Source organism: Drosophila subpulchrella, chromosome 3L (assembly GCF_014743375.2).
Source record: "Drosophila subpulchrella strain 33 F10 #4 breed RU33 chromosome 3L, RU_Dsub_v1.1 Primary Assembly, whole genome shotgun sequence".
In the NCBI taxonomy this organism is placed as follows: Eukaryota; Metazoa; Arthropoda; class Insecta; order Diptera; family Drosophilidae; genus Drosophila; species Drosophila subpulchrella.
In genome coordinates, this window is record NC_050612.1 from 14,963,940 (window position 1) to 14,989,452 (window position 25,513).

The 25,513-nt window shown below is 43.9% G+C and overlaps 9 protein-coding genes across 13 annotated transcripts in view; 4 read left to right on the forward strand and 5 right to left on the reverse strand.

The window, feature by feature from the left end:
• LOC119555577 overlaps positions 1-25,285 on the reverse strand; it is a 28,154-nt gene extending 2,869 nt beyond the window's left edge. Inside the window, exons 1-4 of one of the 3 annotated variants that reach the window (XM_037867047.1) lie at positions 24,803-25,285; positions 19,389-19,796; positions 18,726-18,980; positions 139-391 (exon numbers count right to left, since the gene is read on the reverse strand). In XM_037867047.1, coding sequence (XP_037722975.1) covers positions 139-391; positions 18,726-18,980; positions 19,389-19,756 — 876 coding nt within the window. In that variant the 5' untranslated portion in view covers positions 19,757-19,796; positions 24,803-25,285. Of the gene's footprint in view, positions 1-138; positions 392-17,041; positions 17,738-18,725; positions 18,984-19,388; positions 19,797-24,802 lie in introns of those variants that run through there. The other 2 variants (XM_037867046.1, XM_037867048.1) reach the window with 2 other exon arrangements.
• Positions 1,782-2,279, reverse strand: LOC119555583 (lysozyme S). The gene has a single exon (XM_037867057.1). The coding sequence runs from the start codon at positions 2,241-2,243 to the stop codon at positions 1,821-1,823; it is 423 nt and encodes a 140-aa protein (XP_037722985.1). The 5' UTR covers positions 2,244-2,279; the 3' UTR covers positions 1,782-1,820.
• Positions 3,424-4,024, reverse strand: LOC119555581 (lysozyme S-like). Of its 2 annotated transcripts, XM_037867055.1 has the most exons (2): positions 3,886-4,024; positions 3,424-3,797 (listed from the first exon to the last, which is right to left on the reverse strand). In XM_037867055.1, the coding sequence occupies exon 2, from the start codon at positions 3,787-3,789 to the stop codon at positions 3,430-3,432; it is 360 nt and encodes a 119-aa protein (XP_037722983.1). In that variant the 5' UTR covers positions 3,790-3,797; positions 3,886-4,024; the 3' UTR covers positions 3,424-3,429. The 2 variants fall into 2 exon arrangements, with proteins under 2 accessions (XP_037722983.1, XP_037722982.1); XM_037867054.1 differs by having other exon boundaries at positions 3,424-4,023.
• Positions 5,431-6,121, forward strand: LOC119555580 (lysozyme P). The gene has a single exon (XM_037867053.1). The coding sequence runs from the start codon at positions 5,453-5,455 to the stop codon at positions 5,876-5,878; it is 426 nt and encodes a 141-aa protein (XP_037722981.1). The 5' UTR covers positions 5,431-5,452; the 3' UTR covers positions 5,879-6,121.
• Positions 11,595-12,077, reverse strand: LOC119555586 (lysozyme A/C). Its single transcript, XM_037867059.1, has one exon. The coding sequence runs from the start codon at positions 12,066-12,068 to the stop codon at positions 11,646-11,648; it is 423 nt and encodes a 140-aa protein (XP_037722987.1). The 5' UTR covers positions 12,069-12,077; the 3' UTR covers positions 11,595-11,645.
• On the forward strand, positions 13,743-14,218 carry LOC119555582 (lysozyme A/C). Its single transcript, XM_037867056.1, has one exon. The coding sequence runs from the start codon at positions 13,756-13,758 to the stop codon at positions 14,176-14,178; it is 423 nt and encodes a 140-aa protein (XP_037722984.1). The 5' UTR covers positions 13,743-13,755; the 3' UTR covers positions 14,179-14,218.
• On the reverse strand, positions 15,276-15,772 carry LOC119555585 (lysozyme A/C-like). Its single transcript, XM_037867058.1, has one exon. The coding sequence runs from the start codon at positions 15,736-15,738 to the stop codon at positions 15,316-15,318; it is 423 nt and encodes a 140-aa protein (XP_037722986.1). The 5' UTR covers positions 15,739-15,772; the 3' UTR covers positions 15,276-15,315.
• On the forward strand, positions 21,339-22,834 carry LOC119555578 (ester hydrolase C11orf54 homolog). The gene is made up of 2 exons (XM_037867049.1): positions 21,339-21,565; positions 21,849-22,834. The coding sequence occupies exons 1-2, from the start codon at positions 21,481-21,483 to the stop codon at positions 22,730-22,732; spliced, it is 969 nt and encodes a 322-aa protein (XP_037722977.1). The 5' UTR covers positions 21,339-21,480; the 3' UTR covers positions 22,733-22,834.
• Positions 22,810-24,250, forward strand: LOC119555579 (ester hydrolase C11orf54 homolog). Of its 2 annotated transcripts, XM_037867052.1 has the most exons (3): positions 22,810-22,873; positions 23,199-23,290; positions 23,353-24,250. In XM_037867052.1, the coding sequence occupies exons 2-3, from the start codon at positions 23,206-23,208 to the stop codon at positions 24,234-24,236; spliced, it is 969 nt and encodes a 322-aa protein (XP_037722980.1). In that variant the 5' UTR covers positions 22,810-22,873; positions 23,199-23,205; the 3' UTR covers positions 24,237-24,250. The 2 variants fall into 2 exon arrangements, with proteins under 2 accessions (XP_037722980.1, XP_037722979.1); XM_037867051.1 differs by lacking the exon at positions 22,810-22,873 and having other exon boundaries at positions 23,161-23,290.
• Positions 25,286-25,513: the final 228 nt, after the last annotated feature.

A 25,513-nucleotide genomic window follows, 5' to 3' on the forward strand; every position in this document is an offset into this window, starting at 1 on the left:
GTAATCCATATTTAATGAATAATTATTTCTGAATTTCGGTCTATTAGCTTAGAGTTTTAGGCCAAACCGTTTTTGCAATCGGTTAACTTCCCTATTACAAGGAGGCTCTTTTATCTGGTAGTTAAGATTACTAATTACCTTGCTGTAAACTGGTGCCTGGGGCCAGCTCTGTTCGGAGCCGCCTATTTTGTAGGAGGCCAGGGATCCGTTGAGACTGCTCGCTCCGCACTTGTTCGTCCCCGAGCTATTGGATCCGCCTGCCTTCTGCGGGGGAACCTGACTGCTTTGACCCTGGCCGGCCATCTCGCACACACTGGGAGCCATCTGGTGGAGGTGCGGTTGTCCCGGGTGACGAGGTTGCGGATGGTGTCGCTGCAGTGTCGAGCTGTCGCTGCGTTAATTGGAAGGGGAAAACCAATCGGGTGGAGTCAATTAATGTACGTGCTTGACATGGGAGAACTTGAATTTACATATAGGTGGGTATATAAAAAAGTGGTTGGTAGCTGGAGCTGGGAGTTTGGAGTTTGGGTCGCCACCACGTAACGCACCGGAAAAACAAGCCGTTAAGTTTATTGAACATTTTGAGCCAAGGCTTATCTGCAGTCGTAGCTGGAGTTGGAGTTGGATTTTGAGGTGGTTTCTGTGGTGTCTCTGTCTCTGGACAGGTGCCTTTGCATATATCCGCTGTCAACGACACCCAGATCGCAAAGAGGTGTCTGGCATGTGGGCTGCAGGCCTGTTTCCTAGCCACCACTAACCGATCCGATCGAACGCGATTTTGATCTGTGACAGTCGCTGATTTGTATTTCAATTTCGGTTTCTGCCTTCAATGAAAATTTGCATTTTAATGTGCTAGGAATAAAGACACTTTCACTGACTAGCTAGCCGAGCTGATCATAACCCCATGGGCTGAAGTTCCCTCTCGAGAGACCCGTGTACCGTTAAACCACAATGAGGGGTTAACGGTTCATATGTGGCTATGCAAATCGCATATGCCATTGTGCTCGGGTGGTTATGACGGGCAACTCAGGTGGGTTACCTCAACCCAACTCAACTCAACTCAGTCGGTATCAATCAGTTCCAATCAGTCACGTACCGCGGATGCTCAGTTATGCCGGGGAGTGGGTCTGATTTGATTCTTTCGTCAGGTGTGCCTGAGTTCCACGTACCCCTCACGCAACTCCAACTCCAAGCCTGATTGACTGGGGTTACCATGGAGATGCGGTTCCCACAGCAGCCCAGACACAAAAACACTTCGATCAATGTCAGCAGCCATTGGCCGCAGACAGGAGAAACTCAAAACTCAGATCTTGTCGGCAGCTGCGAGCCGTGTTGAAAGATCACTCAAAACAGAAACCAAGGAGGCGGGGTGCGAGCTCTCAAATTTGCATAAATCAATTTGTGAGGCAGAAATTGAAAACTGCTCCACAAAACTGGAATTGATAAGCCGTGAAATGGCACCCCGGGCTAATGGCTTCGAAGAGTGCTCTCCATTAGTTGCAATAGATGTCCAACCGATTTTATTTAGACCGAGATGGTCGTGGGTAATTTCGTTTCATAGCACTCTGTCAGGGTCATTGATTGAAATGGAAAACTAAATGTTGCTGAGAAATCCTAATATAAAATCAGTTATCTATCAGCCAGTAGAGGTATACTCAAAAATGTATTCGTTATTGGCTTTTAAACTACTTAGTTTTCGAAGATACTTTTACGACGCTATAATTCCCAACTTGTTCTAGTCACAGCGTGTTCTCAATGCTGCATTTAAAAAAGGTAAAGGATTGGGGTATACAGTCATTTTAATCGTGGTCAAAATCAGTTTAGAAGCACTCATCGATGGACGGCAACCATCCACTGCAGTAGTGCCAGACGGCCCAGGCGGACCATCCCTGCTGGCTGAGGACCTTCTGGGCACAACGGACGGAGTTGGTGATGTCGTCGCTCAACAGGGCGTTGCAGCTGAGACCGCACTCGTTGTAGGAGAAGCGACCATCGGCCTGGCACCAGTACAGATCGTTGATCTGGAAGATTCCGTAGTCGTTGGATCCGTCGGAGTTGGCGGGTCCCACCACCCAGGTGCGGTAGTCACTCTCGTGCTGGGCAATGCAGGTCCACTTGTCCAACTGATCACGGGGAACTCCCAAGTCGGACATCTCACGGGCCAAGGAGCAACGATCCATGGTACGTCCTGCCAAAGCAGGAGCGGCAATAGCCAGAACCACCAGAGCAAAGAAAGCCTTCATGTTGATTTGTTTAAACAAAACTGTCTGAATAACTGAGCTTCTACCATGGGTATTTATGGAAAGTCATTCCTCAAACGTTCTTCGGCCTATCAGCTCTCGAGTTCTGAAGTTCAGATTTTAACACTCAGAGATAGAAATATAATTAAAAGCCATACGTTTCAAGATTTAAATAATGCAATGAGTCCAAAACAACTTAAATAAAACAAAGTATTTTATCAGCAAAACGGGTACATCAAAAGGTTTAATCTCAAAAAACGCAAATAAACCTCACTGTTTAGAGCACTGCATAGTTTTAGGCTAACAGAACATATATATAGGGAACCAGGATTTTAACTAGTGATAAGTCTCTATCAACTACCTTGAATATCCGGTGTTTACCAAAATGTAGTTTTTGTTTGGGTTTTTCAAGTTCATTGAATTGAGGAGGAAGATAAAGAATATTTAGTTAATGAAGAAGAGCTGATAACAATTTAACTAAAAATAAAAATCAAATATGAAATAGATTAACAGAGAATTTATTGCGCATTTCTTATAAATAATCGACTTTGATCTCGACATATTAATAAAATATCGGGGTCACCAATTTCTTAAATCTGCCACTGATTGGTCAAAAAAACATTTTCAAATTATTTTTAAGATGTTCATTGCAATTTGAAATCAATTTTTGCATATTTTAAAAGGGTTTTTTTTTTAAATTATAACAGCCCTAATTTTTATATAAAGATATATTCTCTCAAATTTTAAGTATAATAACAACATTATTTGCGTTGGAAAAAAAAATTCCCTTAAATCAACAATGTTAGTTGGTATGTAGTATAATTAAAACAAAAGGTGGAACATTTTATAGGATAGGATTCCTATCAGTCGAAGATTTTGTATAGCCATTTAGTTTAAAATCTCTAGTTTTTAGTGACACACCTGTATGAAGGTGTCTATTTAAATTTACTAACCAAATTTAAAGTTCTAAAATTGTCTTACGATCGACGGCACGAGATGAAAGAACATTTTGCCTTTCATATGTGTGAGTTATTTGCGCGGGGTAGCTTATCAATGTGTAAACACTGTTTGTGTGCCGGCAAACAACGAGCAGAGCTATCCCCAGCTTAGTGAGAATGTTTTAAATTAAGAAAGAATCAAATGATGTATATATGCAAAAGTTTTATTATAGTTCGTGGTCGAAATCAGCTTAGAAGCACTCATCGATGGACGGCAACCATCCGCTGCAGTAGTGCCAAACAGCCCAGGCGGACCATCCCTGCTGGCTGAGGACCTTCTGGGCACAACGGACGGAGTTGGTGATGTCGTCGCTCAACAGGGCGTTGCAGCTGAGACCGCACTCGTTGTAGGAGAAGCGACCATCGGCCTGGCACCAATACAGATCGTTGATCTGGAAGATTCCGTAGTCGTTGGATCCGTCGGAGTTGGCCGGTCCCACCACCCAGGTGCGGTAGTCACTCTCGTGCTGGGCAATGCAGGTCCACTTGTCCAGCTGGTCACGGGGAACTCCCAAGTTGGACATCTCACGGGCCAAGGAGCACCGATCCATGGTACGTCCTGCCAAAGCAGGAGCGGCAATAGCCAGAACCACCAGAGCAAAGAAAGCCTTCATGTCGAATTGTTTGAACAAAGCTGTTTGACTTACTCGACTTCTGCCCCGGGTATTTATGCAAGACTAGACCCCCAACTGTCGTTTGGCTATCAGTCTTTGGGCTTAGAACACTCGAAGATAGACATATAATTAAGGTTAACTGATTTAAATATTTCTATTCGGAGCAAAACAACGTTATCAGCAGAACGGGTGCATCACAGGGTTCCATCTCGAAGAACACAAAAGAACTCAGTATTCGGAGAGTGCTGCATAGTTTTAGGCTGTTCTCCGACCCAAATAGAGGTCACAGAGCTTTCGAATGATAAGCCACTATCACTATCAACCACCTTGAAAGTAAAGTGTTAACCATATTTCGTCATCGTTTGGGTTGTTGAAGTTCATTGAATGTAGGAGAAAGGTAGAGACCTCGACGCGCCTTCAAACTGATTAGCATAATTGCTGTAATATCAACAATGGCGATGAATTGGCTTAGAAGGGGCTCCCATTCGAGCCCATTTTGTTTGAGTAGCCGAATAGTTTGATGGAGCTCTGGAACCGCCCAAGTGGTAGTCCAGATGATTAATCACAATTTCGGACCGGCCATAAACCAGACCACAACCGGGGGCTAATAGCTGCAGTCAAGTGGAGCTCTTTCGCCATTAAACCTGCGATTCCGAACTCCACTTCAAAGTCGGACATTAAACTTGGGGATGGGAATTCGTCTGGGCGAAAGAAAGAGCCATAGCCCGCATGTATTGCAATTTCCAGACTCGAATACCTCGAATGCCGCACAATGAATAACGTTGAATAATTAGCCCCCACATGCAACCCCACCCGAGTTGCGTGAGCAGGGACCCACCAAGACAATACAATGCCTACTATATTAGAGATAAATATTTCGAATAGCTGGTGGAAGACAGACTTCGGGCAGCTAACTTGAAGCGAATGGATCTCTTACGCACAAAGACCTGAGATACGCTTTTATTCCAATTTATTCAATGCGTAGAGATTGTCTGCTCGAGTGTGAAGAAACTGAAGAAACTGCCATATCTGGTCGCTAAACGCTTCCGTATTTTTTGGGGGTATGGTACTCGAATTGCCTTTTGTTGAGTATGGAGATTGTTCGATTTATAAGTGTGTTTCAAAATGTTTTAAGTCGGTAAGGTTGTGAACAAAAGATGGTTTAACGTATGTAATCCAATGATAAGAAGTCAAACTTATCATACTTGAGGAAATTTCTTTAACTAAATGCAGATCAGATTATGATTTAATATGTTATTCTGGTTTTAAGGATTAGAAATCTGATTTCATAGGTGACTGCATTTATGAATGCAAAATATAAAAACGAAAGAGCCGAAAATCTTAAAAATGTTTGGTGTAATTGTATATTTTATGGATCATTTCATTTAATGGAAGAGTGGATTTAACTGCCGACTTTGTATGAGAAAGCCACCTTATTTGCCCCTCTAATGATGGGTAAATAGTACTGATTGCTCTTTCCGAGTAAGTAGTTCTACAATGTTGACTCAACTGCGACGACTAGACTGCTCTTCTTGGGTATAAATATTTCGAGACTAAAGATGGAACAATCAGTGAATAATTGCATCTTATTGTGAGTAAAATGAAAGCCTTCCTTGTGATTTTTGTGGTGGCTCTGGCAGCAGTCGCCACTCAGGCCCGAACGATGGATAGATGCTCCCTGGCCAGGGAGATGGCCAATCTAGGGGTTCCCCGGGATCAGCTGGACAAGTGGACCTGCATTGCCCAGCACGAGAGTTCCTTCCGCACAGGCGCGGTTGGTCCAGCCAATTCCAATGGATCCAACGACTACGGCATCTTCCAGATCAACAACAAGTACTGGTGCAAACCGGCCGATGGTCGCTTTTCCTATAACGAGTGCGGCTTGAGTTGCAATGCCCTGCTGACCGATGATATCACCAACTCCGTGAGATGTGCCCAGAAGGTTCTGCGCCAGCAGGGGTGGACCGCATGGTCCACCTGGAAGTACTGCAGCGGATCCCTGCCCTCGATCAATAGTTGCTTCTAAAGTCTTAACAATAGAAATAAATGTGTTTGCCCAAAAAAAAAATCCTCTTAATCCAACCAGAACAAGGTTACCCCTAAGATGAAGAGCTTTATCTAACTTAAAAGTAAACAAAAGAGTTTCTACAAACTATAAACCAAATATTAATAAAGGGCAAATAATATCCCTATGTTCATCATTCAATTTGACGATAAGAAAATCGGTTGAACTTATGTAAATGGAAATCTTTATAGAGCATAATAAAAAGAAAATGCATTCTATATCTTTTTGCGTAGAAGATGTGATGTATAATATATCACAGAATCGATTGTTTTGAACAGCAGATAGAATAACACCTAGTATAAAAATCTGACAAAAGAACATGTATTTATTTATCACAGCCTTTTTTTTTGGGAGGTACTGACTGATCTAAAGACATCTCATAAAGCTCATCTTCGATTTATGGCCAATTTCCAATATTTAAAGACCCCCATTTCTCGAGTGTAGTTGGGTGGTGATCTCTTAGCAATTGCAAAACTGTCTCCAAATGGAAATAGGAGAGCCTTTTTGGCTCGACGGGCGGCGAAAAGTGAAATTTTATATAATGGCCCCACATAACAGAGTCATTATGACAGTTGGCCTGGCCAAAGCGACTGAAATCTATTAGACATTACTACAGGCCGGCAAAGCGGAGCTTCAGTCTTGGCCAGCAAATAGCAAATGGTAAATGGTAAATGGCTGGTAAACAAGTTAATTTAATTTCCAGGCATAAAACAAATTACGTATGAAAAGTCGCCGTTATCGTGGCGTTTATTTATCATGCCTGCTATGCTGGTATATATTTTAGTCTCGTTGAAGACTCTTAATGTCTCTAGTGGCAAGTGCCAACGGACTTTGGCTCGGATTGAAAACAATTTCGATTCAATTACATCTATGGCAGAGCAGAGACATGATGTAGGTCTATGGGATTGCCATTTGCGGCTAATCGCTGGAGATCAACTTTGCCATTTAGAGTTCGTTTAGGCCTGGCCAGATGGCAAAAAACATGTAAGATAAAAGGCAAAGACAAGTTCGAGTCGGAGAGCCTAGAGCCTAATGTATTAATTTGTAGTGCTATTCTCAAGGGTGTCGGTTGGATGGCATTCCTTTAATTGGATTAGAAAACATAAGCCATATACCAGGGTCTTCTAACCACTAGAAAACTTTCCCAATCAAGGCGGGTTCTCGGCCACCACACCATTTCGGACAGCTCATAAAATTAAGAAGAATTAAGAAAATTCCGTGGAAATGGGAAAGTTTCTCTTCTCGCGTCAAGCCGACACCTTGCCAAATTGTTACACAAGCCGCTAAAACACACGAAAAGATATATGGCCAAGATCTGACTGTCTATCTGAAACCCAGTCTTTGGGATCGGATGTGGGTTTACGTTCGGTGGTGATGGTGTGTGGTGGCATTCATTCGCTGACGATGATGCCAGAGATTAAGTCACCGCTGACAGGCAAAAGTTCTCATGGCAGTTCCATTTCTTTCTTCGCCATTTGCATTTCTGTGTTGTTTGCCATTTGTCTCTGGTCTTGGCTGAAATTTACCCACACTCACCGGGCCAAAATGAGATAAAACTATTAGGAGAATTTAGCAACCGACAAAGCCGGAGAGAAATGTGGCCACTTTTCAGCTGTCAGAGATCTCTCCAAGGAGATCCCGAACAGATTTCCCAAAGCTGTCAGCTCCCTTGAGCTACGATTCGAGATCGCATCGCCCATCTCCGACTTTTGTCATCTTTTTGATTGTGCTCTGGATAGTGCAGTGAGAGAAATACACTTTTAAAATGTTAGAAATTGTTCATACACAAGAAAGATTTTTATATATCAAGTAAATGTTTTCCTAGAATTATTAATTTTAATAGAGAACTACATTAGTTGTACTTTCTTAAATTCATCATGTCAAACATTTACTTATAATCACAGAAATCAATAGGGGCTTAAATCAATATTAAGGGTGTCTAAAGATATGCAATATTATATTTTAAAAAACAATAATCTGATGGACTTATTCAAAAAGAATAAGTCTTATAAACCTTGAAGATATATTTCAAAACCCCAGGTATTTGTATCTGGTAGATTGTAAAATTCGTTTGAAAATGAAGTCTTAGAAAGTGTAACCCAAGCTCATCCTGCTTTTTTCCAAGTGTATTGACGACTGTCATGCTTGACGGCTTCGCGCTTGACTCTAAATTAAAATGGTTTTCTTCAGTGGGTTTTTGTTTTTGGGAACAGATTTTCCACCGCTCATTATAGTTTTCACTGGGACTTTTGGGGCGCAGATTGCAGTGGGTCTGTCCGCCCGAGGTTATGTATCAGCAGGCCCCAGCTGTCAAATAATATAATTAGGGTTTATGCTTTCGTTGAAACTATATCGCAGCGGGGTCTGCGAGTCTCTGGAGCTTGCCATTTGACACAGTTGCGTTTTGGGGCTGTCGCAGAGAAATGTTCATAATTTGTGAGCCGAGTTTGTGACAGGTAATTGATGCCGAAAGTGGCTCGAACCGGGGGCCAAAGCAGGTGTCACTGGTCTTACGACGCAGTTGGCCTGTCATTGACAATGGCTGCTGAAGATCATGTTAACTTAACCGGGCGGAAAAATAGTAACGCGATCGTTTCGGGATTGTGCAAGTTCAGCCAGGGCCTGAGCATCCACAGAAGACGCACCATACCTAGAAGTCACAACGTCACATGTCTGGTAATCAGATCCTGTCCAGCTTTCTCGCAGAACATTCCAGATCACTCAAGCGATCCCCAGTAATCTCGTCCACACACTGTTGACTCCGCTAAACGGGGAAGCCAACTGCGACGATGAGGATGGGACTTTGACTTCTTCCATTTTTTTGGGAGAATATCAAGGAACTAGAGCGCTGATAAAGGTAAACCCCCGTCGGTTTTGAGAGATATCCCCTATCGGTTTAAGCGATTTGTACAATTTGAGGCATCGGTTACGTGACTTTATGCCAAGTGGAAAATTGTTCGAAGATATTTTATTTTCTTATATTTTTTATAAAAATCGGTTGACCCAGAACTTTTTATTCTGCCGTTTGTTTCTCCAAACTTATCACCTCTATCTTCTTTATGAACCATTCGTGTGTTCAGTTGGTACACCTGGAGAAGTTCGCACTTCCTAAAAGATATTCATTAAAGTCTGCCACATTTTGCTCTCCAGTAACCCGTTTCCCAAGCAGCCTTCTTCCAATTCCTGCAGTTTGTCATCTAGAGCTCCCCAGACCAATTAGATGGGCCACAAACCAAGTGTAAGCCCCACCCTGTGGTAAGTCGGTTCCAACGTTGTGTGGTTATCTGTAGACCATCATAACTTAACGCTACAGTGACTTCCAGCAATTGTTTTAGCCTGACCCACGCAATGTCGCTCCAGAGGGCGGCGAACCTCAACCTGGGGGCAATTACTTATGCATTTCCAGGCCCGACTTGTGCTAATGTGCTCAGATTATAGGAAACACTCTTTACCAGGGCTCTTCTGGTCTCCCCCCTCATTTCTCCTCCATAGGAAGCCAGGAATGGTACGAGTATAATTTTCCGGTCTTTGGTTTCCTGCTTTGTTTTAGCCTGCTCCTCAGACGATCAGTCCCACAGCACTTACTCAGCAGAGGGTCTTGGTCTGTGCGTTTCCACCTTTCCACTTCCTTTGGACAATCTCTGGGTTCCCGTTCCCGTTCTAAGAAGTCAAGATGTGTTCGGTGCCCAGCCGAAGTACGTTTATCACCAGAGTGAGAGACGGCTACTTGTATAATTTATTGCCCACTGTGCTGGTCAGTGGCTACATTAAGAATTCATTGACCGGTCCAACTCAAAGTCATCGGCCTGTGGAAAGGCGAACAGGAGAAGGGTAGAGAGGCTGCAGCTCTTTCTTCGATTTTCTCCCATTAGGTTTAGAAAGTGTATGGAGAAAGAAAAATAACCAAAGAATCTTGAAATGTTCAGAACTGTTTGCTTACGAACATAAAGAAATATCTGATTACTGCTATTGAGCAAAACCAAATAAACATGACTTGTAATGACCCAATATATCAAGACCTAAAGAGTATCAGTTTAGGTAATCCAAAAGAACAAGGGAAAGCTTTAGATTTAATCCAAGTTGATTGAGAACCAAGCAGGCGTGACTTTTAATGACTTAATATGTTATGGTCTCAAGAGACTTATTCTCAGAGAACCATAAGATCAAGACAGATCTTAAACTAAAATCGATAGTTTATTGACCGTCAAGAAAGAATTAAGATGGCGCTCCTTTTTCAATACGAGTCTTTTCCAGTATTTTTGTTTTTTTTTTAAATAAACAAAGTAATTTGTGTTATGATAATATAGTAATGGTTTTGTTAAATAAAATCAAAATCAATATCAATACTTTACACCAGCATGACTTCACAAAATATAAGCAATATGATTAACAGTAAAACCAAAATTTATTTTTAAATTTAAATGTCTTATACCAAAATATTTTGATAAGATTCACACAAAAGACACGCGCAGAAGTAACTCGGGGATTTTTTCAAGATATTTTCATTGATAAATGGGCTATAATTGGTTAGCTATGATTTAATCCGCTTTTTCTAGACAGTCAATAAACTATCGACTTATATTACTATAGGTCGCCATTTGTGTATCTATCAACTTGGATTTAATTTTAAGCTTTGGCTTGTTCTTTTGGATTACTTTAACTCAAGGCTTAACATATTAGATACCTTTAAAAGTCATGTTTATTCAGTTGTGTTCATCAGATATTTCTTTGCATTCGTTTACAGCTTTTTCTACACTGTTAAAACTGACTTGAAATGAAGATGATTTAAGGAAGAAATGCCTGTTGATCTTTCGATTTTCACTTTCTCTCAGCAGAAAATCCAAGCTACACCTCCAGGCAAAGAGATTCGAATCGTCAAGTAATTGCAAAACGTGTGCACAATTATTTATATTTTTCGTGGACGCCCCAGGCTGATAGTCTTTTCTATAATCGGTATCACATTATTGATTTTAAGGCTTAGCAGTTGTCTTCTCAAGTACATGAGACGGAAGTTTTGCTCTGAGCCTTTTATATTTAAATTTAAAATTATCATTGTCGCATTCTGCGCTTTAGAGACACCAGTTTGACTGGTTTGGTTTGGGACTCAGTCAAAAGACAAGTCCAAGTTGAATGAAATTATAATGAATTAGCCTAGGTGGGGTTATTTTTTTGAATTTGACCCGCTGACAGTCAGCGCTTCAAGTTTACTTTCTTTTGGAAAAAACGCTGCAAAATGCGACTAGCTAATTTTATGGCAAACCGAAGCTTATAAATTTGTTTGTTTTAAAAATATTTCCTATTGGCTAATATGTATTTATGGCCTTTGATTTGCTAGGCCGACACTTTCAAGTTGATTGGCGAATTCCAATAAAATTCTATTCAAAAACTTAGAAAGTGAACCTTTAACAGAGTCATAAATCGTAAAGATCAACGTGGTATATTTTGAAGTGTAAAAGAGAAAATATTTCGGTGAAATTTAAAGGTGGAACTGGAATGTCTTTTTAGGGGATGAAGTCGAACTTCCAGTTTCCCAATTTTCAGTCTCTGGTAAAACACAATCGGAGTAGCATAAGCAGAGAGTATAAATAAACTCTTAATTAATTCTGTAACCCAAACGAATACCTAATTTTTCAGCTGTCACAGAATTATCTTTCTTATTTTTTAAAAGAGACAACGATTTTGGGGGATTCGGGTTTGTGAAATATTTTTATTCAGGATCAAGATAGGTTTAGAAGCACTCATCGATGGACGGCAACCATCCGCTGCAGTAGTGCCAGGTGGACCATGCGGACCATCCCTGCTGGCTGAGGACCTTCTGGGCACAACGGACGGAGCTGGTGATGTCGTCGCTCAACAGGGCGTTGCAACTGGTACCACACTCGTTGTAGGAGAAGCGACCGCTGGGAGGAGAGCACCAGTAGTAGTCGTTGATCTGGAAGATGCCGTAGTCGTTGGATCCGTTGTAGTTCTCGGGACCCACCACTCCAGTGCGGTAGGAGCTCTCGTGCTCGGCAATGCAGGTCCACTTGTCCAACTGATCCCGGGGAACTCCCAGGTTGGACATCTCCCTGGCCAGGGAGCAACGGTCCATGGTGCGGGCAAAAGCTGGAGCGGCGCAAGCCAAAGCTACCAAAACGATGAAGGCCTTCATAATTCCAATTGAAACTGATGCCGAAAGGGAGAGTGGGCCGTGCTTTTATAGGGCGGTACTATCTCAGCACATCCTCACAATGTTACTATCTCAAGTGCTGCCAACTACTTTCCTTATCGCAAGTGCACACGAGACGTTTAATAACTGGCTTTTGAAAAACGCCAGACTATTTATCAGTTACTAAATGGTCTGAAGCAGCTCCTTTTGAAAAACATAAGAGTGTGGCCATTTCGTTCAACTAGATTAGCCTCATCTCAGCCAGGCCCTTGGGCTTTAGAGCAAGTTGTATTCATTTTTCAGCTTAAACGTCGTCTTTTCCAGCCATTAACCTTGTTAGCATCTCCGCTACCTTTGAAGTAGGCAATTACGAAGAGTCTGCAGTGGGCAGAAGCTCTACTTCGGAGCTCTTGAGTGAGCTTTATCTAGATATTGAGAGTTTCAGAGTTTCAGCTAAAAGACCTGAAAGAACTCTATTTGGTGCGGACTGGCACATCTCTTGTAACGGGCGTGCGTTCAATCGTAAAACCACTGGCTCTTCAGAGACCCCAAGGCTACCACACATCATCAACAGTCACAACAACTTGGTTGCACATTGCTTTCTCGGCGGATGAAGTCGGTTGGACTCAAGTACCGACTCCATCTTCAAGTCAGACTCTCCGACTCTGACTAACGACCCGACCACAAGTATGCAAACTGCGGGCTGTTACATTAACCCCATTCGCAACTGGGAGGAGGGGCTTTAGCGGTACTCCTTGGGGTTACGAGTGGGCCTAAATCTCCAGGCAACTGAGGAGGGGGCCCAGATTTCCACGGATTTCTGCAATGCCAAGAAAGTTGTTAACCTTTCGCGTGTGGCTAAAACCAAAGACAAATGACAAAAGGCTACTGCAGAGGTATTTTTTGAGAGAGGGGGAGCTCTTGTCAGTTTGTTAGAGCTCTCCAGCTTCCCAGCGTGACCTTCTTAGAGTCCCATGAATTATAGATGAATTTATTAATTAATGCTAATTTGTGAACGAGTGGAGCGGTCTACGTCTTCAAGATGAGTTGTTGATTCTTTTGTCGGCGCAGAATGCCTATCACTTTTACTTTTTGCTGATTTATCGAATCGCCGCAAAGTAACTAATGGCTTTTCTCTATCCCCGAAGTGTGTCACCTAACAGTTCTGACCAACAAGAATTTTCTGACGACCAGACCAGACCTCATTGCATATGCATGAGTTTGCTTCGGAACTTTGTGCCTGTGGAGCTTACAATCGACGCAGGCCAATTAAACCTCATTTCCATACGGATCGTCGCTAATTGTCAGCCAAACTTTGAGTTGAGAACTGTTAGGATAATGGCCAAGAATCTCCAAAGATAAGAAGCCGCCATAGCGATAGCTGTTCTTCCCCGGGGTTAACAGTTCCCTATCCCAATTAAGGCAATTACAATCACATGAGATAAAAACGGCAGAGTCAGAGGAATTTGCAAACAAAACTTGGTGATAAGACTGCCATTCGGAACCCTTTGGATCCCTATCATTAAATGTTCATCGCCAAATGAAGAGCCATTGACAGCCCCAATATGCTTATCACCCAATCACAACTCAAGTGTTTTTATGCTTTTTGAGATAAGGCTCCTGGCTACGGTGTATAAAAGCGCCCATTGCGAGGACCTCACCATCAGTTTACTTTGGTACTCAAATCAAAATGAAGGCTTTCATCGTTCTGGTTGCCCTGGCTTGTGCCGCCCCAGCTTTTGCCCGCACCATGGACCGTTGCTCTCTGGCCAGGGAGATGTCCAACTTGGGTGTTCCCCGGGATCAGTTGGACAAGTGGACCTGCATTGCCGAGCACGAGAGCTCCTACCGCACTGGGGTGGTGGGTCCCGAGAACTACAACGGATCCAACGACTACGGCATCTTCCAGATCAACGACTACTACTGGTGCTCTCCTCCCAGCGGTCGCTTCTCCTACAACGAGTGTGGTACCAGTTGCAATGCCTTGTTGAGCGACGACATCACCAGCTCCGTCCGTTGTGCCCAGAAGGTCCTCAGCCAGCAGGGATGGTCTGCATGGTCCACCTGGCACTACTGCAGCGGATGGTTGCCGTCCATCGATGAGTGCTTCTAAACTGAATTCGACCCTCAATAAAATGATTGCACAAATCCTATCCTTCTTTGCCTATTGATATTCTCAGTAGTGTATTCAAATTTATTTTGGATCAACTAAGTATGGGCCATTATTTCCCTCTTTCGTGGACATAAGTTTTTTCTCTATCACGCATAGTATACAACACACATATAGATTTTGACACGTGTAGATCAAACAAGCAAGCAAAAACAAATGGTTAGCTTCATTGTATCATTGTATTATGACCTTTGATATAAACCATTCCGAAAATAACTAGAGAAAAGATCTTAGTTCGTTTCGGTGATTCGCAATAAAGACAAACTAAGAGCTTAATTCCTTTGTTTTGACCAGCTTTCTCCTAATTTTGATATCTTCCAAGCCACAATTGTACCCTTAAGCCATCAAATTCGAATTCGTTTAATAATCGCCTATCGTGAGCTCAATTCCGAGATGCCCTAGGCTCAAAAATTTGTATAATCGTTATGACATTATTGTATTTGCCGATTTTTAAGTTCTCTCGCGTTGGAGACGGAAGTTTGCATTATTCGCCAGTAGTTTTGTTTGTATATATATAAATTTAGAGTCATTGAGCCACCAGTTTGACTGGTTCGGACCCCAAGTCGAAGCTGATTGGAATTATAATGAATTTGTCTGCGTTTGCATTTTATTTGGCTTTGACCCGCTGTCATTTTTTAGCTGTCCGTCAGGCGAAGCATTAAGTTTACTTTCTACTGGGGAAAAGATATATATTTTATGCTGTGCTGGCTGTGCTAAAGTTTCTAGCCCCGCGATGATATTTATGGCTTTATCAGTAAGATAGGCGATGCCAAATTAAGCATATTCTGTTCAGCAGATTGGAAAGTATTTCGATCAAACGAAGTAATTAAGAAGTCAAGCTATAAAGAGGCTTTTGATTTTAAAAGTGAAATCTACACAAAAGGCAAGATCAAACGTTTGCAATTTGAGAATTTGCCAACCCACTAATTCTAGAAAGAAAGATCCCAATACCAAGAAGAAAATGTTCTTGAAAAAGTTTAGCGAGATGAAACTCTCTTGAAGTAGAGATACAAGTAGTTTCGAAGGACTAAGAAGGATAATTCATTTAAAGCAATCATTTTATTGAGGGTAAAATTCAGTTTAGAAGCACTCATCGATGGACGGCAACCATCCGCTGCAGTAGTGCCAGGTGGACCATGCGGACCATCCCTGCTGGCTGAGGACCTTCTGGGCACAACGGACGGAGCTGGTGATGTCGTCGCTCAACAGGGCGTTGCAACTGGTACCACACTCGTTGTAGGAGAAGCGACCGCTGGGAGGAGAGCACCAGTAGTAGTCGTTGATCTGGAAGATGCCGTAGTCGTTGGATCCGTTGTAGTTCTCGGGACCCACCACCCCAGTGCGGTAGGAGCTCTCGTGCTCGGCAATGCAGGTCCACTTGTCCAACTGATCCCGGGGAACGCCCAAGCTGGACATCTCCCTGGCCAGGGAGCAACGGTCCATGGTGCGGGCAAAAGCTGGGGCGGCACAAGCCAGGGCAACCAAAACGATGAAGGCCTTCATGATAGAAACTGATGTGGTATCCCGGAAAGCAGGGCGCTTTTATAGCCGGAAAGTTATCTACCCAAGGTGCTATCTCTGGAGTATTTTTAGTCTGGAACCGCTTAGAAATTAAACCATATTGATAATTCGGCTGGAGTATTCGATAATATGAATAAGGTATTACGGAAATTCGCTGGTGAGTCCCCTTGCAGTTGGCAGTTGACGTCAGGCAGGTCCACCTGCTCTGAATGGATGCAAATTGGTGGAAGCAGCTTTTGCGATGTGGTATGGAGGACTGTTTGCCTGGCCAATTGGCCTCTGATCGCAATTATGGCCTCTGGCCCATTGGCTTCAATTAGCTTGGGTCCGACAAAGGGCCGGAGCTCAGGGCCCCTCCATTCGATTGTTGCCCCAGTACGGTTACCCAATCCCAATCCAACAATTGCTTCATTTGTCAGGGCCCGTCAAGGTGTCCAACATCTGTTGATGGCCGGGCTAATGTGGCTTTAACGCGGTTTCCAAAGAAGGAAGACTAAGCCCAATGTAAAAGGAGGTGCCGAAAAGAATGTCTGATCGCGTGAAGAAAGAAATTTCTTTTCTTTATTCGGGTAAGGCTGAAAGTAAGTTGGCCATTCGCTGGGTTGCGTGTGTGGGGAGCACCTACTCCTCCCTTTGGACTTCAGACCTCCAGACCGTGGCCAATGCATAAGCTGTTTAACAATTGTTAAATCAGACCGGAACATATTTTCTGTAGTTCGGCATACACTCGCTTTTTCATTTTTCAGTCTTTTTTTTGGGGCCTGTGCCTGAGTCTTATGACTGTTATTTATTTATTTACAATCTGGTTTCTTTTGTGGCCTCTTCTTTGTCTTCTCGCATCTGGACAAAGTGGCATTGTTACTCGGATTGGGGCTGCTGCGAAGACTTTGAAGTCTCGTGCCGCTGCCAATTCAATTTTCACTTCAATTTTCCATGAGTACAGTTAAACGTAATTTGTTTTCATGCTTTTATAACGCACACGCACCATGTCTCATTTTTTCTTGGGTTCTTTTTCTTTTTTCCTCGAATTCTCGACAGTTTCTTTCTAGCTTGTGATGGTTGTGTGGGCGTCACAGTTCAATGTCAGAGCTGCCCACACGGAGATTTACATATCTAGGTTTGGGCAGCAGTGAAGATAGAAAGTCGGAGGCCATTAGCATATAAGGCCCAAAAAACCAGAGGCATATCCCATCTAGATCTTGACCAAGTGGGTCTTCCGAACGAGCGAAGTTAATGAAAGCCTGACCCTCTGACTTAGTTGGCTTGGTTGGGAAAACTGGCTTACCTATTTTGCCTATCCTCTCTGGAGAACCTGGATTCCAGTTCAGGCTCCGAAATCCAGATACAGCTTATTGACCCGATTCCGAATTGGGCCACTGCAGAACGTTCTCAAATTCTACGACGATGATGGTTAGGATCGAGTAAGGCTAACTAGCATCCACACTGCACTTTGCGTCGTCATCGAACAAGAGGCATAAATTGAGGAGATGAGGAGATTAGTACGAAGCGAAGAACTCCGGAGCAAGAACCACTCTTATTATTATGGTGGATGCTGCAATAGGCCAGTTGGGGCCAGTTCTAGCCGGGTCCAGTACTCGTTTTACCGTTAGCAGCAGAATGCACTCCACTCGCGATGCTGTTAGCCCAAGAATCGAGGGGGGGGGCTGATGTTAAAAGGGGGCCCGGGTGCCAATACCGCACTTTTCTATCCAATCAAACTCGTTTCTTCCGAGAATACACAATAGGAAAATTCATATCGCGTAATCGTCAGCGACACTTGATGTTCGAGAGGTGTTTGAAATGGGAGTTCACTGCCGTTTGGCTTCCGAGGACCCACTTTGCTTGCTTCGCGATGATCGATCTGTCGATTGAACTTGGCTAGACCTTTTCGACCGTCTAGCTAAGCCATCGTTCGTCTAATTGCTAGCCAAAACCGAGTTTAAAAATCCGCTTTCTGCGATCTACACGTCCGTCTCGAACTAAAGTCACGCACCAACTGATCCGAAGTTTAAAACTTGGCCTGAACCCAAGACGAGCTTAAAAACCGAAGTCATAGTCGCTTACGAAGAAGAGATCGTAAGAGAGAGAGAGCTCTCCCATAGACTGGGTGTATAAGACTTCTTTTATAAGACCCCGCTTGTGAGCAACGGTAGCAACTGCACACCTCCGAATTAATGAAGACTGTCAGGCGCCTGAGGGAATCTTCGGCTCGATTCTTGGAGCACGACCACAAACTGTGATTAGTTTGAAGAATGTGCCAATCCAGACCCCAATAGAATCGAACCCAATTTAGCAAGTATAAGTGTCTTTACCAAGAAATCGAAATTAATGTTAACAACTAGCTTACGGTAGGGGTCGTTATGACAAAACAGTTTGCTGATATATTCCAAGAGCTCAAACTTGTTAACCTTAGGGAGATCCAAAAAATCTATAAATTATTATGAAGACTGCCCAGTGTCTTAGAGCATCTTTAATGCCCAATATAGCCAGAATATCAATAGAGATAATTACGAGTTGTAGGTGTGCCGGTTATATTGGATCCGATAAAATTTTGTCAAATAAGCACTATCACCGATCAAGTCAGATCAGTATAAAATAAACCATCTAATAAATGTGGGACTCCCCAGGATTTTACAGCTAGCACATATCTGTGGTAACTTATATTATGTAAGGATATCTTTCTTTTTTTAAATAATATTATTTGATTAACTTAATCGATTAATTAATTAAAATAAATTAAATGGTCATACCCATTATTTAATTAATAACAATATGAACAGCTTGATAAGTTAATTTCTTTAACTCAAACACGATAATTAAGAATTCAGCTGAAATGCAAGCAACACTTTTAAATTGGTTTTATAGTTTTGGCTTAGCTACAGCCTGAAAGCATGCAATATATCCACTGCTGACAAAAGCTGCCTGCCATGGCGCTCACTTAATCTTAAACAGTCTTTGGTTCTGCTCACCTGTCAACAACCGACTTTCCCGCCTCGTACATGGAGTCCAGGGAGTAGTCGTCGCCAATGGAGCTGTAGACATTCGTCTGTGTCCCGGTTGTCCCCACATCGCAGTAGCTGCAGCTGCAGCAGGAGTATTGGGAGCAGAACGAGGAGGCATCCAAGTCTGTGATGCCAATGGAGCACTCTTCATCTAGAGGTCGTGGCTGGAGCTCGATCTCCACGGGTGCCTCTTTCTGGGGGGAGTCCCCTCGCTGCGAACGACTGCTTGAAGTTCAAAAATTAGTAAGGGCATTATGACACTTTCTTAAGGTGTTATGACATTGGCTTCAAATTCGGAAAACTAACTGGTTTGTGGTTTTATGAAAGCTATATTTATATACCTACTCCGATCTTTGTTAAAATATGTTTCTTGTGTTATAGCAGCTCTTAAATTCAAGCTGCTTCATTGAATATTAAACTACTTTCAAGACTAAAGGAAATTATTGTTATTATAATCTTAAAACCAACCGTTATTACAATAAGTGCTGTGTAAAATGAAGCAGATCGAATTTTAAAGTAGTTCCATCCATAAATGTTGTACTTTGTTTTTTAAAAGTTATCTCAGATATTTTGTAAGCCAGTGTCATAGCGCCATAGTTTTTTCTAGATCGATACAACACTCCATCTTACCTCTTGGTGCGTGAGTCCATCGTGTCCATGACCACGTTCCAGGTGCGGTGTATCAAGTAGAGCAGAAACAGCACCCTCGACGTCTCTCCATTGTGCGGTGTTGCGTTATTTGAGGCATTCTGACCGGCTCCCAAGCAACTGCTCGAGCCCAATCGCTCCTGGGTGTCTTGGGCCTTCCGCTGGCTCTGTTGCGGATCGTTGTGATGCGGATGGCGGGCGGGCAGGGTCTTGGAGCGGTACTCGCTCTGGAGACAGTACTCCCGCTTGTGCTGCTGGTATCGCCGACGGGTGTTGAACCTGGAGTTGCCCTCGCCGGCGGCCCCCTCCTCGGCGGTTATGTCCACGCCCCTGCTGCTGCGATTGCCCATCTTACAAAATCGCGGATCGGCGGCCGTCGTCAAACATTGCCTAATGTGACATGGACATGGACATGGACAACATATGTTAGAGTTGGAAGCTGGAAGTGCGCATGGATGCAACGACGAGTATCACAACTGACACAATTCTCCCAACCAGTTTGCCAATGGACGGCGTTGTAAAAAAGTGAAGTGGCGGCCAGCAGAATTGGGTCAGCAACGAGTTCTTAAACTTGGTATTGGGGTCACCCCAGAACAAATGCCTGTAGATGGCTCTTCGGATGGCTGCTTGTAATTATGATAAACCATACATCCATCGGCGAAATGATGGATTGCATGGACCAGTTTGGACATGATCCTGGACGGCCAAATGGCTCTTCTGTGAGGCGTGGAAGCTGTCATTTCTCGGCACATCTTATGACACGCTATCTATCATCCAAAGAGATTCAGGCCAGCCAATCTGTTCTGATCATTAGTCGGGCAATACATCAAATTAGCGCCCTTGCTCGATTTGTACGCCCAGCACTTGCGGCTTGACCCAAGAAACACCCGAATTGAACTACATTCCACCTATATACGCTATATGGAAACCACAACTAGGCTTATCTGCTGCGGCCACTGACGTAGTAAACGTGACCGCTAAATGACAAAACACGATCGTAGACCCAACCACGGGCACTATCAGTGGTCACCGGCCGAAAGAGGGCTGGACTTATCAGTGGGGCACAGTAAAAGGTGCTACAGAGGGATTTTCACTACACAGAAACAATATATGATGATTACTCACAGGGTTTCTATGTATGCCCATTGAAGAATGTTAAAGTGATATTGAACATTGCCATACTTTGATAGCTCTCTGTTCAAAAATAAGATCGATTTAAGATCGGAAAAGAAGGAGAAGAGAAAGATTGGGACTACAATTTCTGTGAGTAAGGGCGAGAAACAGATATTCAAAACTCGAACTTCTGCATTTCGATCATGATTAATTCGAAATTTAATCCATCCGATTATAAATTCTTTTCAAACATTTTCTCCGTGTACCTGGGCAAACAAAACTTAATTTTAAATTAGTATTAAAAAACATATTTGATTAGGCATTAATTATAGAGCGAGTTTCTAGAACAACTTTCATGGAGCCAGCTTTACAAAGAATATGTAAATGTGAGTCATAAAATGGAGCAGCAACCAGTTATTTTAGGGTCTCTTTTATAATGGGCCTAAGCCCTATAGAACCTTTTCTGCCAGTGAAAGTGACGACAACGAAGTGGAAAGTTTCTTGGACACCCGAGACCAGGGAAAAGTGGGTAGGTTACGTTGACTTAGGTCGTTAAGTGGAGGGGCTACTGTAACTGAATTAACCGCATCGTAAATATGCCTTCCTGACATGCGCATTAGGCGTGAGAGCTGATGGATAGCCATTGTTCCTCCCCCCAAAGAACCTCAGGAACTCGAATCTCGACTCTAATTAAACTAAATACGGCACAAGAGTTTATCTTATCAACGAATGCACCCTGTACGAACCGACCAGCAATGTTAACTATAGGGCAAACCGGGTGCCGAGCACTGAACTTTAAAAAACGAGACCCCATCTGGTTTTAACAGACAGTCGTGTTTGCAACGATCTAGCGAGCGGTAGAGTTTTCGCTGTTCGAGAGAAAGGAACCGAGGAACCTGAATCAGAACTAGGCCAGATTAATACTAAGGAGTAGAGTAACTAGGACACACCTCCAGCCAAAATGAGCCAGAGCCAACTGAGCACAGAGCAACTGCTCTTCGAGGAGAAGCCGCTGTATGTGCCCCCATTGTCGGAGCTGCAGAACGGTGAGTTCCGAGTTCCCAGAGATTCCAGATTTGAGATCCCAGAGATAACAATACGTGCCATATTCGCCCGAAAGGCATGTGCAAATGACCTTCAGAAGAACAGTGCCGAACTTTCCATAGCCGGTTTTTGGTCGGTACTGTTCTGTTATTTCTGTTTTCATTGAGCAATCCAAAACACAAACATATGATTGAACCGAAAGCTTTTGGCTTAGCTTTTCGCTATATGTCGTCTAGATGGAGGTCGAGATAAAGCTCTAATGGATTTCTCTTCTCCTCTCTCCAGTTATACAGGGTGCGTTGAGTGCCAACTTCGCCCAGGTGGACGTGAGTGTGGGTCCTTGTCCGGACCTCAAGGCCAAGCAGTTCAGCCTGGTGGAGAGTGGACTGGGTGGCAAACCCACCCTGCTGGAGGCAGGCGGTCCTCCCTTCCTGCTGCCCCTGGTGCAGCGCGACAAGCTGTACAACATCGCCGAGATCACGAGGAAGATCCAGGGTCCTGGCAAGATCTTCGCGGTGGGAGCAGGAGCAGGTCCTTGGCCCATCCGGGGATCCAACTGTGAGGGCATCTTCAATCTCTCGGTGAGTGAGAAGGATGAGCTCACGAATGGCAGCTATACGGCCACCGTAAGGGGAGCGCAGGAGGAGTGCGTCCTGGAGAAGATCCCCCACTCGGAACCCCGCTGCGCCCTGCTTCTGAACCTCTTCCTCAGCCAGGGAAAACCCGGTCAGGTCCTGAAAATCAGCGCCAAGCAGCGCACTGGCGAACAGAACTTCATCGAGTGCATCCGGAAGGGTCTGGAGGTCCACTATGGCGACAAGGTGGTGGGTTTGGGCGGTATCTTCGTGATCAAGAAGGGTGCTGCCCACCAGCACGTGATGCGGGACTTCAGCAAGACGCCCATCAACAGCGACGCGGAGGTCAACGAGTGGCTCAAGTTCTACGAGATGCCCGCCCAGCTGAATGCCGTGGGAACTCTGGTGACCAAGGAGCACGACCTCGACCTCCGCCTGCAGCACTTCCACTCCTTCTCCTTCGAGAACTGGGGCGGTCACTACCATTACGACACCACCCCGGATATTGTGGAGTACGAGGCCTATTTGAATGTGGCCGAGAGGGTGGTCAGGGTGGACAAACCGGTGGCCACGCACAAGGTGGGACGAGACTAGATCTTATCTGCCGTATCTAGTTGTAGACGACTTTTCCATTGCCCGAACCCCAAGCCCCCGTAAATCATAGTAAATAAACAAAACATAAGCTCGAAATTAAAAGTGGTCTTAGTTGATTTTTTAAGAAACTGGTATATCTATGTAAGGAAATGTATGTGGCTATCAGGCTTACCCCAAAATTGCTAATATTCTTAAAGGTTACAAAACAAAATTAAACTGCAGTTAAGTTTTTAAAATTATAACCACAAATTAGAGTTCTGGTACACCTTCTTTATCACAAAATTAAACTAAAAAAGAAAAACCACAATATTATACATATATCAGCGGAAACCCTGTATCAGCAGAAAAGTACTATCATGACAGGCATTCGAATAGCTGACACTTTTACCAGACGATGGTATTTCAGTCAGTCAATGGTGTACCTCCAGCAAGGCAAGTCCCTCAAATCATATCGAAATATTTGCAGAGATAAGATGAGCCAGAGTCACCTTCAAACGGATCAGCTGCTCTTCGAAGAGAAACCACTTCATGTGCCGACCCTCTCAGAACTGCAAAAAGGTGAGAACTACTAGAGAGAATACTTGACAAAAATAGTACTGAGCTTTTCTCTTGCCCTCCAGTTATACTGGGTGCTCTGAGTGAGAACTTTCGAACCGTTGATGTTAGTGTGGGACCTTGTCCCGATCTAAAGGACCCCCAATTTGGCCTGGTGGAGAGTGGTCTGGGTGGTAAAGCCACTCTACTGGAAGCAGGTGGACCACCCTATTTGCGACCCCTAGTCCAACGCGACAAGCTGTATAACTTAAAGGAGATTACTCGCAGGGCTCAAGGTACTGGAAAGATTTTTGCTGTGGGTCCAGGAGCAGGTCCTTGGCCCATTCGTCATTCCAATTGCGAGGGCATCTTTAATTTTTCCCTCAATGAAGACGATGAATTTACCCAGGGAAGCTACACAGCCACTGTGAGGGGAGAAAATGAGGATTGTGTTCTGGAGAAGATTCCCCAGACCGAACCCCGTTGCGCCCTGATCCTAAATCTCTTCCTCAGCGAGGGAAAACCAGGTGAAGTTCTCAAAATATCCGCAAAACAGCGAACTGGTGAGGAGAACTTTGTGGAATGTATGCGAAAAGGTCTGGAGAAGCACTACGGCGATAAGGCGGTGGGTCTGGGAGGGATCTTTGTGGTCAGGAAGGGGTGTGTCCACCAGCACGTGATGCGGGACTTCAGCAAGACCCCTATTCACACCCAGGAACAGATCCAAAACTGGCTCAAGTTCTACGAAATGCCCGCCCAGCTGAATGCGGTGGGCACTTTGGTGACCAAGGACATGGGTCTGGACTTAAGGCTGCAGCACTTTCACTCGTTTTCCTTCGAAAACTGGGGTGGTCACTACCATTACGATACCACCCCTGATCAAGTGGAATACGAGGCCTATCTGAATGTGGCTGAAAGAGTAGTCCGTGTGGATAGACCAATAGTAACCGATCAATTAGGAAGAGACTGATATATCCATCATTCTGCCCAAAAATAAACGTCTTCTGGGAAAATGGTTTCGATTTCTGTCTGCTCTCTTTTTTGGATCACCAACTTGTGGCTTGTTTAAACCGCATCATTTGTGGAACGAACCCCCGGGGAACAAGCTTTATGTAATTGCCAAAAATTAGAGCCAACGACGAGCCGCTTTCTTCGAGATGCAAATCGATGGCTAAATGATCTGCACACCATGCCGGCGAGATTGAGGTGCTACCTTTATGAGTCTGGGGCTGGGGTTCTGGAGCTTCATGGTTGGCCTAATGAGAGACGCGATACGGACGTCTAGCTAAGCAGGCCGTAAGTAATGCCCCAAACATGCAGCTATCTGTGTTTTTCTTTTTGCACCGCTGGCCATTAATTATTTAATAACTTTGATTCATGCAGAGCAACGGGGTGAGTGCATTGGCGAATTCAGCCAGTAAAACGTTTTTATGGATTTCTGAAACTAGCAGGGAATACCAAATACCAACCCGTTTGTTGTGACAGTTACAATCGATCATATCGACAGATCTATAGATAGATAGATGATAGACTTACCCACTCCCGCTGCGAGTCCCTCAAAATCTCCTATTGTTTCGAATCGGCTGGGCTCTTCCTAACGGGTTTCCAATATTTGCATTCAGATATTTATTATTCCAGAATCTGGTGACTGGCAACCTTTTTATGAAAGTAGCACTCTAAGCCGAAACGCGCACACAAACATAACAAATAAACCAAAACCTCCATCGATTTGATCCAATTTAATCTACTGGCCAAGACGGTGCGGTGAAATGCAAATGCGATTTCTTCGTCCCACGAAAAAAGAAAATCTCTTTTTGTTATTGCTATAACCGTTGTGGTTGTGGCATTGGTTGCTTTTTTTGTAACCGTTTTTGTGGCCCAGGCATACTCGGTTTATTCATATTTTAAACACACCATTAGCACTTTTTATTAGCTGCCTCGCTTTGATTGACTCGACTTCCACCCGATCTTCACTTTACCAGACGACTATACCTCGGGTGTTTTGATTTTCGACTTTGGATTGGTTTTGGCTGGGATTCACTATTCGAACGCGTCTGGTCGGCTGAAACGCGAGTTGCAGACTGAATGAAGTCCGCGATCAGATGGCTCGACTGAAGCCACCGGTTGGAGTAGCTTTTCACATGGCATCGCGGCTCTTCAGGCGCGTAGATAGCGAACTTGTTTGGGGGATTTCTACAAACATCGGTTCTATCCGACCATGCACGGGGGAAAATCAGAAGCCCTCAG

Bases quoted from the DNA above. Each gene is read 5' to 3' on its own strand.
- LOC119555578 (XM_037867049.1), top strand. From the start codon at position 21,481: ATGAGCCAGAGCCAACTGAGCACAGAGCAACTGCTCTTCGAGGAGAAG. The intron at 21,566-21,848 runs GTGAGTTCCGAG...TCCTCTCTCCAG, and splicing joins ATTGTCGGAGCTGCAGAACG to TTATACAGGGTGCGTTGAGT.
- LOC119555586 (XM_037867059.1), bottom strand. From the start codon at position 12,068: ATGAAGGCCTTCATCGTTTTGGTAGCTTTGGCTTGCGCCGCTCCAGCT.
- LOC119555585 (XM_037867058.1), bottom strand. From the start codon at position 15,738: ATGAAGGCCTTCATCGTTTTGGTTGCCCTGGCTTGTGCCGCCCCAGCT.
- LOC119555579 (XM_037867052.1), top strand. From the start codon at position 23,206: ATGAGCCAGAGTCACCTTCAAACGGATCAGCTGCTCTTCGAAGAGAAA. The intron at 23,291-23,352 runs GTGAGAACTACT...CTTGCCCTCCAG, and splicing joins CCTCTCAGAACTGCAAAAAG to TTATACTGGGTGCTCTGAGT.
- LOC119555581 (XM_037867054.1), bottom strand. From the start codon at position 3,852: ATGAAGGCTTTCTTTGCTCTGGTGGTTCTGGCTATTGCCGCTCCTGCT.
- LOC119555580 (XM_037867053.1), top strand. From the start codon at position 5,453: ATGAAAGCCTTCCTTGTGATTTTTGTGGTGGCTCTGGCAGCAGTCGCC.
- LOC119555583 (XM_037867057.1), bottom strand. From the start codon at position 2,243: ATGAAGGCTTTCTTTGCTCTGGTGGTTCTGGCTATTGCCGCTCCTGCT.
- LOC119555582 (XM_037867056.1), top strand. From the start codon at position 13,756: ATGAAGGCTTTCATCGTTCTGGTTGCCCTGGCTTGTGCCGCCCCAGCT.